Source organism: Humulus lupulus, chromosome 3 (genome assembly GCF_963169125.1).
Source record: "Humulus lupulus chromosome 3, drHumLupu1.1, whole genome shotgun sequence".
Lineage (NCBI taxonomy): Eukaryota > Viridiplantae > Streptophyta > Magnoliopsida > Rosales > Cannabaceae > Humulus > Humulus lupulus.
In genome coordinates, this window is record NC_084795.1 from 279,970,709 (window position 1) to 279,985,306 (window position 14,598).

The window sequence follows — 14,598 nt, forward strand, 5'->3', positions numbered from 1 at the left end:
TCATGCTACTTGTTTTTTTACATATTTGGTCACCACTCTTGCGAGCTTATATTTCGAGATTGATAATTATATTTCGAGACTGATAATTATATCTCGAAATTTGGGATGTAGCATATTATATAATATTAAATATATTATATATTATTTAGTATATATTATATATATTTAGTATAAAATATTATAAATATAATAATTAAATATATATTATTTAATATATAATATTATATAAATATCACATTTAATACTAATTAAATATTATATATATGAACAAAATTGACAAAAATGGTTGGAGTTGAGGATTACCAAGGAGAGATAATGGAGGATTCCACTAGGTGTAAAAAATGAGCATTCCATTGTAATGGATTCCAACACTCAAAATGTCAAACCAAACAATAAAATGTGAACTTTAATTCTGTAATGCCCCAGATTCTCTATTATGGTTAATGGCTGGATTAGTAGGCCGGGAGGGCCATAACTGTTTAATTATGTCATTAAGTGTGTTTATGTATGTTTATGAGAATTATATTATAATATGATGTTAAATACATGCATGTGAGTCCACATTTGTTTACAGGGGTGTTTTGGTAATTTGGCCCGTTGAGGGTATAATTGTATATTTATATGTGCGTTAATGATATATTGTGAGACCACATTATAATGTGGATTGGTTCGAGTATTTCGACATGAGACGATCTTTAAACATGATTTATCGGTTTGGTCATAATAGGTTTGAGCTCGGGGCTTGGGGTGAGTCTCGGGGTGTTATTAATGATTATAGCGTTACCGGGGATTTTAGGGTAACAGGTTATGAATTGTTGATGTTTGAGGATATTGAGATTAGCGGGGATTGGGAAGCGTTAATTATAATTAACGGGTTTAGCGGAATGTACCAATTTTGCCCTTGAGTTGGTTTAAGAGGCTTTGGATGGCACAAGGGTATTTTGGTCTTTTTAGGGAGGATATATATGATGTTTAGTGGCTGTAGAAGGTGGTGGAATAAACAGAACAAAAACAGGGGTTTGCCTTCTCCATTCCCGTACATCATCTTCTTCACTTCTCCTTTGAGGGTTTTGAGTTCTTGGTGGAGATTCAAGCTAGGGAAACTTAAGGGCTGGATTGGAGACTTGTTTTAGCTTGTGAGGGAGGTCCAAAACCGGTTTCAAGGTGAGTTTTAGCCTTTGGTTTCAGCTAGTGCTCTGTTTTCGTTTTAGTTTTAAATTCATGGTTTTGATGTGGGAAGTGAGAATCAAAGGGGGTTTTAGTGTTAGTTTGATTGGGGTTTGATGTGAGTGAGCTAAGGGTGTTATTTAGGGGTTTAATTAAGTGTTTAAAGGAGGTTTGGAGTTGGTTCGAAGGGTTAGTTCCAAGGGAAAACGCAGGGGAGAGTTGGCTGGTGCGTGCTGGTTTCTTGGCTGTTTTGCGAAATGAGCCGCGACCTGTCTATGGCGTGCCGCGGCCTATGATGGCTTAAAATGTGAAAATGGCCCTGTCAGGAGGGTGAGCTGCGACATGGCTCTGGTGAGCCGCGGCCCATCAGGGCAGATTTAGCCAAAAGCATGTTTTTAGCTTGGGGATTCAAACCTTAGGCCTCGGGGTTGAACCTAGTACCTAGTTGAGTTATGTGTGATGTCCCGGAGGCTGGATCTTGGTTTGGGAACCCTCAGTTATCATTTTTTATTGATGAATCCTATATTTTGGTTATGACCAGGTGACCGTCAAGGAATTTAAAGGTTGATCGTTCTCAGGGGTCGTTCATATTATAATTCTCACTCGAACCAGAGGTAAGAAAACGGTGTATGAATACAGTTGCACCCTGTATAGGTATATGACATGCATGGCTTGATATTGGGGCATGTTGATTGATATATGTGGACATGGATTGCATATTAAATGCTGGTGAACGCTGATTACCTGTTTAAGACACTGACTAGTCAGGGACCGACTCTAAAGTCGAGAATTACGCATTGAATGGCTCTATGGCATTAATGCTAGACCGACCCTAGGGTCGAAGAACTTATAAGCGCTTGCCTGGTCTACGACCAGATGTCTATAGCCAAGGTATATGACCCCGGTGACCGTTTGTCACATGGCTAAGGGACGTTGTCCATAGTTTCGACTCTAGGGTCGTGAGGAAGGTTATGTTGGTGACTAATCACCATACACCTGTCCTGACCAAGCTTATGAAAGAATCACCTATCAGTTAAGCCCTAGTGACCATACCGTCACATGGCTAGAGGGAGCGATGCTCACTATTGTGACTTTTGGCTATTGTCACCTATATGTTGGACTGATAGTCCTGAATGGTTATTATGATCGTTGTTGATATTATATCATGTTTTATTATGTTTTCTTGCTGGGCCTTGGCTCATGGGTGCTATGTGGTGCAGGTAAAGGAAAGGAAAAGCTTGGCCAGCCTTGAGTGGAGAGCTTGGGCGATGTGATATACATACAGGGCCGCTTGACTGCCACGGTCAAGGAGTTCTCAGAGGGACTAGGGGTTTACCCTACTTTTGCTGCTTAGGCCGGCGGGGATTGTAAATTTGAAACTGTAGCGACTCTTTTGTATTATGGATATCTTGTAAACATTTTAAAAGGCTCATGAGCAGTTTATTTACCTAATGAAATGTACCCTTTCCTTTTTATTGGTTTTTCACCTTAACCTGTTAATAGTACCTAGATCACGTTTTTAACCAAAGGACTCGAGTAGCGAGTCGAATTTCCGGTTCACTGTTCACCGTAACTGTTCTGGGGTAACCAGGGCGTTACAACTTGGTATCAGAGCAATGCCAAGGTTAGGGTTCCTGTAGACTGGCTGGGTATGTACACACGTCACCGAAGTCAAGCTCGACTCATGGTTTGGTAACTATTTATGTGGTTACATGTATAATTGTTTAAAGGTGATATATATGCTTTACCTGTGTGCATGAGATACTATGTTGAGCCTGTGCCTTGAAATATTATATCCTCAGCAAATGTGTACTGATTAGTACTGAGATTGCTCGCACCTGCTTATTAGTATGGTTGTTTATGAGTTATTATGTGATACATGCTGAGTGCCATGAACATGTATCTGATTGTGAATATTGAATGACTGTGGAATGTGATTATTATCTGTTTGTTCTTGGACCGTAAGGCGGCAAGAGGTTTAGTTATTACTACCTGACTGGCCGTGTTGATTGTTGTTTCAGTAAGGTATCAGTGACAGAATGAACCCAGAACAGACAGGCACCTCAGCTGGCCAGAGTGGTCAGGGTCAGAATAATGACAATAGTCAGGGTCAAGTGAATGACCAATCTCAGGTTCCACAGCCAGCACCTGCAAACTGGCAGCAGATGTTTAATGATTTGCAGGCTATAGTGATAAAACAGGGAGAGGAGCTTCGTCTCCTAAGAGAGCAGCCAGTGCCTATGGTAGCCAGTGTTGCGGAGGCACCTTCTGTGCCAGTGCCAGTTATTGGGCAACTGCCTGGGGTTGAAAACAGATTGGAACCTCTTTATGAGCGGTTCAGGAAACAGCAACCTCCTGTGTTTGAAGGCAGTGCTGATCCCACCAAAGCTGAACAATGGATGAGCATGATTACTACTGTTCTTGACTTTATGAAGGTAGTTGGTACTGAGAGGGTGGCCTGCGCTGCCTATATGTTTCGGGAAGATGCCCGGATTTGGTGGGAAGTGGTTGGTCAGACCAAGGATGTTAATCTCCTGAGTTGGGAGGAATTTCAGACCTTGTTCAATGAAAAGTACTATAATGACGCTATTAGAGCGGCGAAGGCTGATGAATTTATGAGGCTACTTCAGGGAAACTTATCAGTAACCGAGTATGCCTTAAGGTTTGACCGTTTGGCAAAGTTTGCCAAGGAGTTGGTGCCCACTGATGGGACCAGGAGAGAGCGTTTCTTACAAGGGCTACAGCCCGGGTTAGCCCGAGATGTGCGCATCACCACTGTGGCAGGAGTGATTACTTATGCACAGGTGGTGGAGAAGGTACTTACAGCTGAAACTGCGGAGATTAAGATCTGGCGTGACAACGCAGCCAGAAGGGATTTTAGGAGGCCAGGTCCTCCATTTATGGGTTCTGGTAGGGGTGTTGGCCCCGGTGATCAGAAGAGGAAGGTTCCTGATACCTTCCCAGTTCCAGGTCCTGACAGGAGACCTCGTGGTATTACAATAGGTCGTCCTGGGGGCAGTGAAGCCTGGAAGTCCTATCCCGAGTGTCCTAGATGCAAGAGGCATCACTTGGGAGAGTGTAAAGCAAGGGCCTGCTTCTCTTGTGGAGCAGTGGGTCATCTCAAAAAGGATTGCCCTAAGGCAAGAAAGGAAGAGCCCAGGAAGGCAGACAGCTCGGCCCCAGCGCGAGTGTTTGCATTGACTGAGGCAGAGGTTGAGGCTTCCCCCTCAGTTGTTACAGGTCAGCTTCTTAGTGCAGGAACTGCTTATAATGTATTGATTGACTTTGGTACTACACATTCCTTTGTTGCTAGTAGTGTTATTGATAGGCTGTGTAGACCTTGTGATTTCTATGCTGTGGGGTTTGGTACTTTGTTACCCACTGGGGAGCTGGTTGTATCCAGGAGGTGGGTCAGATCTTTGCCAGTGATAGTAGAGGGCAGAGAGTTGTCAGTGGATCTTATAGAGTTGGTTATGACTGACTTCGATATGATACTAGGTATGGACTGGTTAGCCAAGTATGGGGCAACCATTGACTGCAGAAGGAAGATGGTCACCTTTGAGCTTGAGGGTGAGGATCCTTTTGTATTTGTTGGTACTGTGCATGGACCCCGTATTCCTATGATTTCAGCATTAAGGACTAGGGATTTATTGCAAGGGGGTTGCATTGGATTCTTAGCCAGTGTGGTTGATACCACCCAGGTCGTGCCAGTGAGACCAGAGGATACTAGACTTGTGTGTGAGTTTCTGGATGTGTTTCCAGAGGATCTGCCAGGGTTGCCACCACACCGAGAGATTGAGTTCGTTATAGAACTGGCCCCAGGGACGGAGCCAGTGTCTAGAGCACCATACAGAATGGCCCCAGCTGAGTTGAAAGAATTAAAGGTACAGCTGCAAGAGCTGTTGGATTTGGGTTTTATCAGACCTAGCTTTTCACCTTGAGGTGCGCCAGTTCTGTTTGTAAAGAAGAAGGATGGTTCTATGAGGATGTGTATAGATTACAGAGAATTGAATAAGCTGACAATTAAGAACCGGTATCCTTTGCCAAGGATAGACGATCTGTTTGATCAATTGCAGGGTAAGACGGTATTCTCTAAGATCGACCTTCGTTCTGGTTATCATCAGTTGAGGGTCAAGGAGGGAGATATACCGAAGACCGCTTTTCGCACTAGGTATGGGCATTATGAGTTTTTAGTTATGTCATTTGGGTTGACTAATGCCCCTGCCGCTTTCATGGATTTGATGAACAGGGTGTTCAAGGATTATTTAGACCAGTTTGTGATCGTCTTTATCGATGATATTCTGGTATATTCTCAGACTGAGTCAGAACATGAACATCATCTGAGGTTGGTTCTGCAGAGGTTGAGAGAACACAGATTGTTTGCAAAGTTCAAGAAGTGTGAATTCTGGTTGTCTCAGGTGTCCTTCCTTGGGCATATTGTCAGTAAGGAGGGGATTAAAGTGGATCCATCAAAGATTGAAGCGGTCAGAGATTGGCCAAGGCCAAAGAATGCTTCTGAGGTTAGAAGTTTCCTTGGATTGGCAGGGTATTACAGGCGTTTTGTGGAAGGGTTCTCAAAGATTACTACTTCGTTGACTGAGCTGACACGCAAGGGTCAGAAGTTTGTGTGGTCAGACAAATGTGAGAACAGCTTCCAAGAGTTGAAACAGAGATTGATTACAGCTCCAGTTCTGAGTCTTCCGACAGACCAAGAGAAGTTTGTGATATACTGCGATGCTTCTCATCAGGGTTTGGGCTGTGTTTTGATGCAATCAGAGAGAGTTATAGCTTATGCTTCTCGTCAGTTGAAGGAGTACGAGAAGAGGTATCCTACTCATGACTTAGAGTTGGCAGCGGTGGTTTTTGCTTTAAAGATATGGAGGCACTATCTCTATGGAGAGAAGTGTGAGATTTATACAGACCACAAGAGCCTGAAGTACTTCTTCACCCAGAAGGACTTGAACATGAGACAAAGGCGTTGGCTGGAATTAGTGAAAGATTATGATTGTGAGATTCTGTATCACCCAGGGAAAGCCAACGTGGTAGCTGATGCATTGAGCCGGAAGGGTCCGGGACAGATTCATGGTATTAGGCTGATAGCCAAGGAGTTAGCTGATGATATGACTAGAGCTGGTATAGAGTTACTGGTGGGTCAGTTGGCCAATATTACGCTACAGTCTACGCTGCTAGAGAGGATTAAAGAGGGTTAGTTGGGTGATCCACAACTGATCAAGATTAGAGAGGATGTCTTGGCTGGAGCATCCAGGGATTATACAGTGTCTGATTTGGGGTTGTTGAGATACAAAGGACGGATATGTGTTCCGTTAGACACTGCATTGAGGTGGGAGATTCTGGTTGAATCTCATACTACACCTTACTCTTTGCATCCAGGCACCACGAAGATGTATCAGGATGTGAGATCATTGTATTGGTGGCCAGGGATGAAGAGAGATGTAGTAGAGTATGTGGCTAAGTGCTTGACATGTCAGCAGGTCAAGGTTGAGCATCAGAGGCCGGCAGGGTTACTGCAGCCTCTGGATATTCCAGAGTGGAAGTGGGAAGACATCACAATGGACTTTGTGGTGGGCTTGCCCAGGACAGTTGGTCAGCATGATTCCATTTGGGTGATAGTGGATCACTATACCAAGTTAGCTCACTTTCTACCAGTGAGGACTACTTATACCGTTGACCAGTATGCAGATCTCTATGTGAGGGAGATCGTGCGCCTCCATGGAGCTCCTAGGTCGATCGTGTCAGATCGGGACCCTACATTCACTTCCAAGTTCTGGAAGAGTTTACAGACAGTCATGGGTACACGAGTGAAGTTCAGTACAGCTTATCATCCTCAGACGGATGGGCAATCTGAGAGGACGATCCAGATATTGGAGGACATGTTGCGGGCATGTGTGCTGGACTTTGGTGGGTCGTGGAGTAAGTATCTGCCTTTGATAGAGTTCTCCTATAATAATAGTTACCAGTCTACCATTGGTGTTGCACCTTATGAGATGCTGTATGGTAGGAAGTGTAGGTCTCCCATTCATTGGGATGAGACAGGTGAAAGGAGATACTTAGGTCCTGAGGCGGTTCAGAGGACCAGTGAGGCTATTGACAAGATTAGAGCTCGGATGCTTACTTCTCAGAGTAGACAGAAGAGCTATGCAGATCCCAAACGCAGGAACGTGGAGTTCCAAGTAGGAGACTATGTCTTCCTTAGAGTCTCGCCATGGAAAGGGGTGAGAAGGTTTGGGAAGAAAGGCAAGCTGTGTCCCAGGTTTGTAGGTCCATTTGAGATCCTGGAGAGGATTGGTCAAGTGGCTTACAGGCTAGCTTTGCCTCCGGCGTTGTCGGCCGTGCATAATGTATTCCATGTATCTGCTCTTCGGAGGTATGTATCTGATGAGAGACATGTTTTGAGTTATGAAGATCTGGAGCTTGAGCCAGATCTCTCATTTGAGGAACAGCCTGTTCAGATACTTGATCAGAAGGATAAAGTCCTCAGGAACAAGACAATACCTTTGGTTAAGGTATTGTGGAGGAACAACAAGGTCGAGGAGGCGACCTGGGAGCTGGAGTCTGATATGCGGAGTCAGTATCCCGAGCTGTTCAGGTAAATTTCGAGGACAAAATTTCTGTAAGGAGGGGATAGTTGTAATGCCCCGGATTCCCTATTATGGTTAATGGCTGGATTAGTAGGCCGGGAGGGCCATATCTGTTTAATTATGCCATTAAGTGTGTTTATGCATGTTTATGAGAATTATATTATAATATGATGTTAAATGCATGCATGTGAGTCCACATTTGTTTACAGGGGTGCCTTGATAGTTTGATGGTGCCTTGATACTTGTATAGGAATAGCAAGAGTATATTTTGGATGCATTTTGATGCTAATTCGATATTGATGTGTAATTTGAATGGATAGTGTTGTTTTGATGACCACTCATAAGGTTTCAATAAGGATTATTTATTTATTTATTTTGGAAAAGGGTTTCGATAAGGTTTGATGCATGTATTTTTTTTTTCTTTTAATTAATTTGTCTCCACTCGATATACGACCGTTTCATAAAATTACCATATCGAAATTCATGAAGCACAATGAAAATAATGTATCAAGGAGGGATCGAGAAGACCATTGTGCTCTATTGAAATAGAATTTTTCAATTGAGAGGCTGGACTGTCGAGAATGAACCTTTTATTTTGTAGTGGAAGGAATCGAAGAAGAGAGATGAAAAAAAATGTAGAATTACTTATTTGAGAAGAAGAGATGAGGAAATGAAGAAAGATGAGAGATGAAGCTAGGGATATTCTCTATTCAAACTTATACAATTAAGTCATTTTATTGTTTTTATAGCATTCCTAATAGCTCCTTTAAAATGGAGAATTCTCTATAATTATAGAGAAAATTGTTAAAATCATCCTCCCAATAGATTCTTTAAACTAATTCTCTAAAATAGAGTTTCTTTATAGAATTTTTAAAATGATAAAAGAAAATATCAAATTAAAATATATAAAAAAAATTATCATTATAGTTTAAAAAAATATTAAATATACAATAAGTCAAAAGAATAATATAATAATTTTAATAATTTTTTTTTTCAATCCCTAATATCAAATAGCACAAAAGAGAGTTATTATCATTCATCGTATATTCTCCATATTTGCATGGCCAAAATTCATTTTTTTTTTCTAGTTTTGATTTTTTTCCCTTACAAATTCTATAAAAATTATAAGGAACAAATTTCATTATGGGTATATAGAACTGTAAATTAGGGGTGTTTGTGGTGTGGGCGGTACGGTTTTTTTACCAATTTATTGAACTACACCGCATGTACAGTTTGAGCAATTTTCCAAACTGCAATCCACACCGCATTGATCTCAAATCGCATAAACCGCACTACAAAAATGCAGTGCAGTGTGTGCGGTTTATGTCCATCGACGAATAATTTAACAATTAAATATTATAATTAATAAAGATTCATAATAAAACTTATAACTAAAAAGTATTTAACAAAATAATAAATATACAACAAACTAATAAAATTTTAGCAAAACAATAAAAATACAACTAATATCAAAGAAAAAAATGTGATATAAAAGTAAAGATTTTGATTAAGGAATAATATATTTAGTTTGAAATAGAATATGTGTTAGCATCCTATGAAACCATAATAATTTATCTAGATATTGTGTATATTATACTATATAAATATATATGTATTAAGTTTAAATGTAGTAAAATTGAAAAATATATATATATATAACAATGCAGTGTGATTTGAACCGCGTTTATTATATTCAAAATCGTAAACTGCATCGCACCACACAGATCGACAAAAATGCAAATTTTAACCGTACTACGAAGTGTTCAAAACCACAAATTATACTGGAGTATGGTGTAAACTATTTGTGCGGTGTAGGCTGTTTGATAAACAAGCCTAATGTAAATTGTTGAATATGCATGACTAACAGTCCATCTAGGTGACTTCTGGCCAGTGACGAAGGAACAAGAACTTGTGAGTAGGTAGTTATAATTAAGCTTGGAATAGTGTAAACTAATAAATATGCCCTCTGTTTCGTGATAAAATGTAAAAATACGAATCAATTGGCCGTGGGTTGATTTTCAATAAGAAAAAAGATATGAACAATGAAATATTCACTTTAAATTATGCACTAAAATTTATATAAGTTATCCTGTGTCCGAAATAAGTTTGATGTTAACAGTTGAATTTTTTGGTGTATAATTTAGTACACATATTATTACTCAAAAGATATTATTGGGATTAAAAGGATCATTATTAAACTTTAGGAATGAATTTACACATATTCTAGTTTGGCTACATATACAATGGAACTCTAAACATTTGGCTAAGAACAACTCCAACGTAGCAACATTCTACTATTTTGTTGTTGATTTAAGAATATTTCACACCTAACCAGAGTACAAATATTTTACTATTTTGCTTAAATATTACAGTGTTCCAACATATATGGTAGGATACTGTAGCAACGACATAATCAATTTTTTTTTGCTTTTTGTTTTTTATATTAATATTTTATAAATAAAATGACATTTATTTATCGGGATCTTATGTAGTCCCTCGATTCCAAATGAGGTGTTAGATCCCTTAAGAAAGACCAAAAAAAAAAAATCACTGTAGCTTTAGGTCGTTTGTGACAAAGTTACTCTTTAGAATCGGTTTGGGGTGCTACAACTATTGTATAAAGAATCATTATTTAATTGGTTTATTATTTTTTGCAATGCAAATATGTATTTTTGAGGGATAAGATTGTAAATTAGCTCTTTTTTTTTTTGGAGAATTTTATCAAGACTGAAGAGAATAATATTCTTTGGTACGATGAGTTACAAGGGAGTGAAGTGAAGCTGCGCATTTGGCCTTGATTGATTAAAAAGGGAGACATGTATGGAGGCACTTTATTTAAGCCGTGAATGATATGAATCTTTGACCTAGTTTGCTTTCAAGTAAACACCATGTTTCTCGAAATTAAATTAGCCACCATAGTGCACCAAAAATGCATTAGGTTTTTTGAGGAAATGTAATCTCGGCGTTGTTCGAAAGTGTTGAACTGTGTGTGGTGAAATTATTGTTTAGTCGTCGTCGATAGGATTCTCTGAATTAGTGTCATGCTCGGTGTTTCATCTGTAGATTTACAATGGGCACAAAACATACACATTTGGAAAGTTTAAAGAATTCAACATAAATAATTTGTTTGTTTTAGCTCCCACGCTGAGGCATTTGATAAAGCAAGTTTAGAACCATACTCGTTCGAAGTTACTCTCCGGTGCTATCCACAAAGTGAGCCAGAACAGAAGACAGTACCATGTGGCATACTGCAGCTTAATTAACATGGAGTTTGGTTGAGCCTAGCACCTTGAATCTGAGATACATACAAGGATTTCACCTTTACAGAAAGAATAAAACTACTGCATTGACCTAACTGCAAGCACACAGCAAATGAGTTTTCGATCCCAACTTCAGGTACAAATTCAATGATTATTCAAATGAAATAATAAATTCATATAAGTGAATCAGATAGAATTTAAACTTCCAACCAGAGATGGCATAGTGCATAGAAAAATTCCATTAATAATAAACAAGTAAACATGGCCAAGATTAAGAGATCTTCAAAACACTAGTGAGATCGTATAAAAAAAATTCACATAACAAGAAAGAGGCATTCTAGGTTCTAGCTGCCTTGATATTATTACTTAAAAAAACACAGAAAATTTGGAATTCTGCAATTTGAACTTGTTTTGCGGACATGGTCCAAAAATGAGTGATGGAGTATGGTGTTAGATAAACACCACTGATATTTGGCTTCTAGTGATAAATGATGGTTCAAATGCATATCAAACAAACGAGAGTAGAATAACAAAATAAAATACAATAACTTTAGTTTGTAGGCCATGTGTTTTAGGCAGATCCATAATGCTGTAATCAATGAAAACGAGAATTAAAACTTAAAAGTAAAATGACCACCTGCAAACCAGTATACTCTGAACTCATGTCTTGACATAAAGTTATGATATTGGAAATTCTTCCTTAGATGACCATATAAATCTGTAGAATATGACACTAAACTCAATAATTATGACCATACCTGAATTAATTATTGTCAGTTGAATGTCCATAGTCATCTTCGAGCACATGTAGAAGCCTCCTATACAAATGTCCATCCACGAGGTCTTTCTCTTGGAACTGCTTCAACAGCTTCATTGCATCTTCGATCCTGCCACTTCTGCATACCTCATCCAGTACTGTTCTATATGTTATAATATCAGCCGACCTCTGCTGTTCAATCATCTCCCACAGATACTTAATCGCCTCTTCAACATCTCCGCTAAGAGCCAAAGCATTCACAAGTGAGTTGTAAGATTTACCACTAGGAATAAAGCCTTTACTCTTCATTTCATTGCATAACTCTGTAGCATTGTTCGTCCTGCCTTGAGCACATAATCCGTGGATCAGATAATCATAGGTAAACGAGTTTGGAATGCACTTATAGACTACACCCATCTGGTGAAATATTCTAAGTGCATCGTTAACATGAAGAGAAAGGACATACCCCTTAACCATGGAATTCAAAGAGAATATATCAGGTTCGATTCCATCACTCACCATTTGCCCAAACAGGCCTCTAATGGTGTCCATATACACATGGTTAATGTAAGAATTGTTTCCCCTACTCAAAAATGCCGCAAAAAGAGTATTATAAGTTCTAATTGAAGGCCTACAACCCAAGTTCCTACTGTTCTTCATGTGCTTATATATATTGATAGCTCTAGTCAACTTCCTAGCTTCTGTGAAAAAATATATAATGGTATTGAAAAGAGCCTCAGTACCCATATGAGAGATAGCAAGCACTTGGTTGACAACATCATCCATTTCCTCATACATTTCAGCCGCACCAAGCTTCTTTATGGCAATGTGATAAATGGAAGCATCATGCTTGAACCTCGGCTGCTGCGAGGCCCAATTGAACAACTCCAAGCACACAAGAGGATCATCTCGCTGAGCCATAACATTGCCCAATTCTTCAACTGTAAATCTAGGAAGAAGCTGAGACAACGCCCTTTGAAACTGAGCTTCATCCAGAATAGGCTTACTACTAGCTTTCAATCTCTTACTAGCCCTTCTCCTATAAGACCTACATATAGGCTTAGTTGAGTAAAAAGAACACAAGGGAAACTGTTCAAATCCACGTTGTAATCCTTTTGAAGCAATTCTGGAACATGGCTTGTGGCCCTTCAGTGCCATGAAAGAAAAGTATCGCAGCTCATTTCCATTAACCAAATTCGAGTTACATGACAATACAAAGACTCTTTTAAAGTAATACAGATATTGGCCAAATGGATTTACACAATTGAGCCTATTAACAAGATTCGAGTTCGAACAACTGAATCTACGAAGAGAAATCATACTAAGACATACATACACAAGCTACTGATTTTATGAATCAAAATTCTCGACTAAATACGATGTGAGAAAGGAAAAAGATATAAAAAATGTTGCCAGCCTTTTTGTTTTCAGATTGAGGAAAAGAGAATTGAGTCAATGGAGGGATGAAATGAAGCTCAACTAAGAATGGAAGGAGATGATTCCTTTAGTGAGTTCCGTACAATCACATTCAATTTATGCTGGACCTCGGAAACCAAGTGATTACGCCTTAGTTGGCTGTATATAAATGAATATTTTTTATGAGCAGAAGAGAAAGAAAATCAGAGACAAACCAGATCTAAAAGAGGACAACAAAAGCTAATGTGGTCTCATATAGTAGATGGTTTGAATTATTTGATTTATTATAATTTATAATTGTGATTAATTCGAAAGAGAAAAATGACATTCACTCACTTCTTATGAGAACAAAACAAGTTTAGTTTGAAGTCTTAATTAAGTCCGAAATGTGGTTAGATAAGCATCTACTAATTAAAAAAAAAATACTGTAAAGAAGGAAAAATTTATTCAAATAAGCAATGTTAATGAAGAAAAATGGAAAACCCTGTTTTCCTAAATGGCATAAAGAGAATCAGGTTGGAGTACTTTAGTTTTGTGGTCTCTAAAAGCATTATACTTCTCAGGAACAATATCACTTCTTGAAGAGGAAATGAAAGAAAACTAAAATATATACTATACAGATTTATTACACTAAACACAGTCAGTCCTGTCTACTATTAATGCAAAAAAGAAACCACAATCCATAATCCAACAAAATTAAGGAATTGGAATGCAAAATTAATGAGATAAACTCAGTCAATTAAAAAAGGGCCGAGTTGTAATCCAAAAAGAATGTAAGAAATCACAAAAACCATAAAACTTATTCAAAATATTAATATATTCACACAAGCATTTTATCAAACAGTTACTAAACAAACATAACAGAAACTATCCACACTCCTAGTAAAATCCATAGAGTCTTACTTAGCTCAAAACCACAAATATATACATATATAATACATAAATACAGAATAATGAGATTGAAAAGAGAGCTTATTACCACAACGGAGTAGATCATATGAGGAGAAGAATAATCGGTGTGCCCAAAGAGAGAAAACAGAGGAGAGAGCTCAGGCCTTTATATTTATTTTTAGAAAAGAAAAAAAAACGGACGAAAATGTTCTTCAGTTTAGACCTAGGGAGTATATAATAGGGTGTGGTAAAGTTCATGAAACTTATATCATGTCCTCACTTGTATTCTTTATATCAATGGTAAATAATCAGGTCCTACGTCCAAGGCAGCAGAGTCAACAAGGTCCCTATATAGTCACTCAATCAAACACCACACCTACCTCTCTTTAGTACACATTTTTTAGACTTCAATCTAACCTGCAATAGACAATGCATACAACCAAGAAAGCAAAACTGACAGCACTTGTTCAAACCAGAAATTCGAACAGTAAGTAACAAATATTAATTG

At 38.7% G+C, this 14,598-nt stretch overlaps 1 protein-coding gene across 4 annotated transcripts; it reads right to left on the minus strand.

Moving 5' to 3' along the window:
• Nucleotides 1-10,799: 10,799 nt before the first annotated feature.
• Nucleotides 10,800-14,505, minus strand: LOC133824602 (pentatricopeptide repeat-containing protein At2g27800, mitochondrial-like). Of its 4 annotated transcripts, XM_062257535.1 has the most exons (4): nucleotides 14,179-14,505; nucleotides 12,250-13,358; nucleotides 11,785-12,123; nucleotides 10,800-11,121 (listed from the first exon to the last, which is right to left on the minus strand). In XM_062257535.1, exons 2-3 carry the CDS (start codon nucleotides 13,101-13,103, stop codon nucleotides 11,790-11,792), a joined length of 1,188 nt encoding a protein of 395 aa, XP_062113519.1. In that variant the 5' UTR covers nucleotides 13,104-13,358; nucleotides 14,179-14,505; the 3' UTR covers nucleotides 10,800-11,121; nucleotides 11,785-11,789. The 4 variants fall into 4 exon arrangements, with proteins under 4 accessions (XP_062113519.1, XP_062113520.1, XP_062113518.1 ...); XM_062257536.1 differs by having other exon boundaries at nucleotides 11,785-12,929; XM_062257534.1 differs by having other exon boundaries at nucleotides 10,800-11,061; nucleotides 11,785-13,358.
• Between the last annotated feature and the right edge of the window lie 93 nt (nucleotides 14,506-14,598).

Coding starts and splice junctions, on each gene's coding strand:
- LOC133824602 (XM_062257534.1), bottom strand. CDS start 13,103: ATGATTTCTCTTCGTAGATTCAGTTGTTCGAACTCGAATCTTGTTAAT.